The 5,663-nt window shown below is 40.9% G+C and overlaps 1 protein-coding gene across 1 annotated transcript; it reads left to right on the top strand.

Annotated features, from left to right (window-relative positions):
- Positions 1-973: 973 nt before the first annotated feature.
- LOC142530424 (uncharacterized) lies at positions 974-5,202 on the top strand. Its single transcript, XM_075636258.1, has 7 exons — positions 974-1,934; positions 2,021-2,227; positions 2,344-2,936; positions 3,057-3,179; positions 3,644-3,889; positions 3,934-4,429; positions 4,742-5,202. Exons 1-7 carry the CDS (start codon positions 974-976, stop codon positions 5,200-5,202), a joined length of 3,087 nt encoding a protein of 1,028 aa, XP_075492373.1.
- The last annotated feature ends 461 nt before the right edge of the window (positions 5,203-5,663 follow it).

Raw genomic sequence — 5,663 nt, 5'->3', positions numbered from 1 at the left:
TAGCTACTCGCATTCCCGATGCTACGTGCATGGACGAGCAGCGATTTGATGCTGCATTCCTGGCACAGGTGGCCACTGTTACTGTCGATGATGCTATTCGTTTGGACTCCATTTGGTATCCGTTATTCCATTGTTACCATTCATGCATCGCATAGCATTGCATTTACTTGATATTATTGCATGTCTTTTATATGCGTCGTGATTTTACTGGTTTGTCATACTGGGGTCCGACCCCTGTTTTCTTTTGATGTTGTGGTTGTTTTTGATGCCATAGCATGTCATTCCAGGGGTTTTGACGCGTCTGGTGGAGCGTCAGGGAGTGGTACCCAGTAGTCAGTTGGTTTGTGTCAGAGTTCCCAGATATTTATATATATTATTCTGGTTTGATACATTTGCCAGGGAGATGCCCTGTGTAGTTGTATGGTTATGTTTTAATGTTGTTTGGATTTTATTTGTGGTATGTTGTGTCTAGTCCTGGCCAGTGCGGCTGTAGGATGTTGGTGTGGTTGATTGTGAACTTGGTATTATTTTCGAGCGTATATTGTTATTGTTGTGTTTCAAATTTTTTTGGGATGTCCTACTTATGGGGAGGTCATGCCGAAATTTCTGTAGGCCCTAATGAACGTTTTAAACTCGTTTTCGCTGTTTACACCATTAAATCCTTGTTGTGTGGTAATTAAATATAAATTAAGAGCACGGGCCCTGACAGTTTGGTATCAGAGCGTAACTGGGATACGCTCGAATTAGAGTCTAGGACACTCGAGTTTAGACACAAATAAAATGATTGTGCATGTGTTTGATTATTTGCTCTTACTTGTTTCTATGTTTTGACTTAATTGTATCAGCATGACTAGAGCGTATAGTTGATTAAGTTGTCATTTAATTTAGAATTTCCTATTAGTTTAAGTTTATGCTCTTGTAATCAACCGATTATTTTGTTTCTGCCTGTGGATTAAATACTTGTGTCTTGTAGATGGCACCTGGTCGTAAGGGCAGAAAAGGAAAGGAAGTTGTTCAGGAATCTGAAACTCCTAATGTTAGAGGACTTAACGAGACTGATTGGGGAAGACGAGGTCGTCGTCCTCGTGGTGAAGCACGAAATGCTAACGTTGAGCATGAAGTGGATCAGTTGACTAGAGGAATGGGTGAAATGGAACTTGTGATATCCCGATTTCAGAACATGCGTCCTCCTCGATTATTTGAGAATGAAGATGGTGAGAAAGCTATAGCATGGCTAAAAAGTATGAAGCGTTTGTTCAATATGTTGGAGTACACTCCTAACTTGCAGCTTAAGTTGGCTATTTGTCAATTAAAAGACCGAGCTCAGTTATGGTGGGAAACTACTGAGGAAGCTTTGAAAGAATCAGGTGAAAGAGTTACTTGGGATGTATTTTGCGCTCAGTTTGCTCGAGAGTATTCACCGCCTTCATATTATTCGGCCAAGGAAGCTGAATTCAATAGATTGACTCAGGGTAACATGACTGTAGTGGAGTACGCTTCTCAATTTTCAGCGCTTCTTGCCTATGTTCCTCATGTTGCTAGCAGTGATCGGAACAAGCTATCTCATTTTATGCAAGGATTGAATCGAACCATTTGTACTTTAGTGGTAGCTGGAGCGCCTGTTAATTATGCCGATGCTGTTGAGAAAGCCAAGAATGTGGAGGCGAGTTTACTTTTGGCAGAACCACAGTCAGTTCAACCAGGTTTTCCTCAGAGTTTCGGAGGAAATGTGCCGATGCCAATGAGTACACCATTATACCGTCCTTTACTGCCGTACCAGCCTACGCAATCTTATCAGCAACCAAAGCAGCAAAATTTTAAGGCCAAAGGAAAACAATTCATGAAACAGACTCGTAGCAGTTCTTCTAGTTCCGGCAGTCAGCGTGGAAGTTCAGTTGGGTCACCAGGTGGAGTATTTTGTGATCGTTGTGGTGGTAAGCATTTCAGCACTCAGTGTACGGGAGTTCAGGGATCTTGTAATATCTGTGGGCAAGTTGGACATTATGCTGTCCGAATGCAGCGAGACAACAATTTCAGCAACCTCAGTTTGGTCAAGGTTTTAGAGGACAAGCAACTAGACCTTTTGTTCCGACTCAGTCTTTTCAGCAGTCTAGCTATCCTCAGCCTAGAGGTTCTGCACAGCAGCGTTTTCCCAGGCCACAGCAGGCTCAAGTTCATGCTTTAACTCAGGATCAGGTTCAAGACGCACAGGGCGGAGTTAATGCAGGTATCTGCCTTATTTTTAATCATCCTGCACGTATACTGATAGACACAGGGGCATCTCATTCATTGTATCTGTTGTATTTGTTGATGAGCATGAGATTGCTACTACTCCGTTGATAGATACTGTGTCAGTTTCTAGTCCTGCCGGTGTATGTTTGATGTCTCATGAGATAATTCTGAATTGTGTTATTAGATTCGATGATAATATTATGATAACTAATCTCATCAAGCTGGATATGTCTGACTTCGACTGTATTCTGGGAATGGATACTCTGTCTAATTATCGAGCTACCGTTGCTTGTTTCCATGGAGTCATCAGATTCAGACCGTATTATGGCAGTAAATGGAATTTTTACGGTAGTGATTCGCAATCACGTATTCCATTAGTGTCAGCAATGGAAATGTTTAGAATCTTGTCGACAGGAAATGAAGGATTCATGATCTATGCAGTTGATGCGACACAGGGAAAAAGATTTGAAGTTTCTGATATTCCTGTTGTCAAGGAATTCCCTGATGTATTTCCCGATGAAATTCCTGGATTTCCACCCCAGAGGGAAATAGATTTTAGCATTGAGTTGGTGCCCGGGACAAATCCTATTTCTAGAGCACCATACCGGTTGGCTCCAGCGGAATTGAAAGAACTCAAAGAGCAATTACAGGACTTACTGGAAAAAGGCTATATTAGACCAAGTATGTCACCTTGGGGAGCTCCGGTATTGTTTGTAAAGAAGAAAGACAGAACGATGAGAATGTGCATTGATTACAGGCAGTTGAACAAAGCTACTGTGAAGAATAAGTATCCTCTGCCGCGTATCGATGACTTGTTTGATCAGTTGCAGGGTACATCAGTGTATTCAAAGATCGATCTTCGTTCTGGCTACCATCAGCTTCGAGTTCGAGAGGAAGATGTTCCGATGACAGCATTTCGAACACGTTATGGGCATTATGAATTTCTAGTTATGCCTTTTGGATTGACTAATGCTCCTGCAGTTTTTATGGATTTGATGAATCGTGTTTTTCGAGATTTTTCGACAGATTTGTTATTGTCTTCATAGATGATATTTTGATTTATTCAAAAACAAAGAAGGAGCATCGAGAACATTTAAGGTTGGTCCTCCAGACACTCAGAGCAGCGCAATTGTATGCAAAATTTTCTAAATGTGAATTCTGGCTGGACAGAGTTGTATTTCTGGGTCATGTTATATCAGCTCAAGGAGTATCAGTGGATCCTAGTAAAGTGGAAGCTGTTATCAATTGGCCAACACCGACGAATATTTCCGATATTCGCATTTTCTTGGGATTGGCAGGATATTATAGGCGTTTCATTGAAGGATTTTCTATTATAGCAAGGCCTATGACTCAATTAACGCAAAAAGATCGACGTTTTGTGTGGACTGATGAATGTGAGTCAAGTTTTCAGACTTTGAAGGAAAATTTGACAACAGCTCCAGTGCTAGCTTTGCCATCAGGCTCAGGTGGATATGTTGTTTGTTCAGATGCATCCCTAAATGGACTTGGATGTGTTCTAATGCAAAATCTAGTGATTGCATATGCTTCTCGTCAGTTGAAGCCGCATGAGACCCGATATCCAGTTCATGACTTAGAGTTGGCTGCTATTGTGTTTGCATTGAAGTTATGGCGTCATTATCTGTACGGTGAGCAGTTTGTGATTTATTCGGATCACAAGAGTCTTAAATATTTTTCTCACAGCCTGACTTGAACATGAGACAACGTCGATGGATGGAGTTACTTAAAGACTTTGATTGTGAGATTCAGTATCAACCAGGGCGAATGAATCTTGTTGCAGATGCTCTCAGCAGGAAAGTTCAGAATGCTATGCTGACATCTCTGACTATCTCTAAAGTTCACAAGCACTTGGGAACTTCAGGATGGACTTATCAGATCAGTGGAGACTACTTTATAGTGTCATCTATTCAAGTCGAGCCACAGATTTTGTCCAGAATCAAAGCAGCACAGAAGACCGATCCGCACATTCATAGATTGAAAGAATTGTCTCGAACAGGTCAGACAGAAAAATTTAGTGTTGCTTCAGATGGTAGTCTACGCTTTAATGGTAAACTTGTAGTTCCAAATTTGATAGATTTGAAAGAAGTCATACTAAAGGAAGCACATTGTAGTCGACACAGTATTCATCCAGGAATTCGAAAGATGTATCATGCCTTGAGAGATCATTATTGGTGGGAAGGTATGAAGAAAGATATTTCTCATTTTGTGGCTAAATGCTTAACGTGTCAACAAGTTAAAGCCGAGAGAATGAGACCTGGTGGAATGTTACATAGTCTTGAAGTGCCACAGTGGAACTGGGAGCACATTGCTATGGATTTTGTGACTCATCTACCTCGTTCTAATCGTGGTTGTGATGCGATTTGGGTGATTGTTGATAGATTGTCTAAATCAGATCATTTTATCCCGTATGATCGTACTTGCACTTATTTGAAAATGGAGAAACTGTACATTGATCATATAGTGAGATTGCATGGTGTGCCAGTAACCATAGTATCTGATCGTGATCCAAGGTTTGCTTCGAAGTTTTGGGGAAGTTTGCAATCAGCTTTGGGTTCAAAGTTGGCTATGAGCACTGCCTATCACCCGCAGACAGATGGTCAGTCAGAAAGAACCATCCAGACTCTAGAGGATATGTTACGAGCAATAGTGATGGATTTCAAAGGTGGTTGGCAAGAATCATTGTCTTTGGTTGAATTCTCTTACAATAATAGTTTTCAAGTAACAATCGGTATGGCACCATTTGAAGCTTTGTATGGAAGAAAGTGTAGATCGCCGATATGTTGGGAAGATGTAGGAGAAAGACAGATGTCAAAACCAGAATTTATTCAAGAAATGAAAGATAAAGTTGAATTGATCAGGAAAAGGATGAAAGCTGCCCAGGATCGTCAAGCCAGTTATGCTAATAAAAGGCGTAGACCTTTAGAGTTCCAAGTGGGCGATTATGTTTTTTGAAAGTATCACCATTTCGGGGTACCATGAGATTTGGACATAAAGGGAAGTTAGCTCCGTGTTATATTGGTCCGTATATGATTGTTGAGAGGATTGGCACATTGGCTTATCGTTTGGACTTGCCGCCGAGTTTGTATTTGATACATAATGTGTTTGATGTATCTATGTTGCGGAAGTATGAGCCAGATCCGTCTCATATCTTGAATGTCGAGGATGTGGAGTTGGACAGTTCTCTTAGCTATGTTGAACATCCTATGCAAATTTTGGACCGTAAGGAAAGACAGCTCAGGAACAAGACGATTCCATTGGTTTTGGTACAATGGAGTAGGCATGGAAGAGAAGAATCTACATGGGAATTAGAGGCAAAGATGCGACAAGAATGGCCTCATTTGTTTGAGAATGTAATGAATTACGCGATGTATTCTGAATTTCCTATGTATTATCAGATGTAATGTTGTGGATAT

This window comes from Primulina tabacum, chromosome 17 (assembly GCF_025594145.1).
Source record: "Primulina tabacum isolate GXHZ01 chromosome 17, ASM2559414v2, whole genome shotgun sequence".
Lineage (NCBI taxonomy): Eukaryota > Viridiplantae > Streptophyta > Magnoliopsida > Lamiales > Gesneriaceae > Primulina > Primulina tabacum.
Note: the sequence above shows the minus strand (reverse complement) of the source record. Positions and strands in the feature narration are given on the sequence as shown.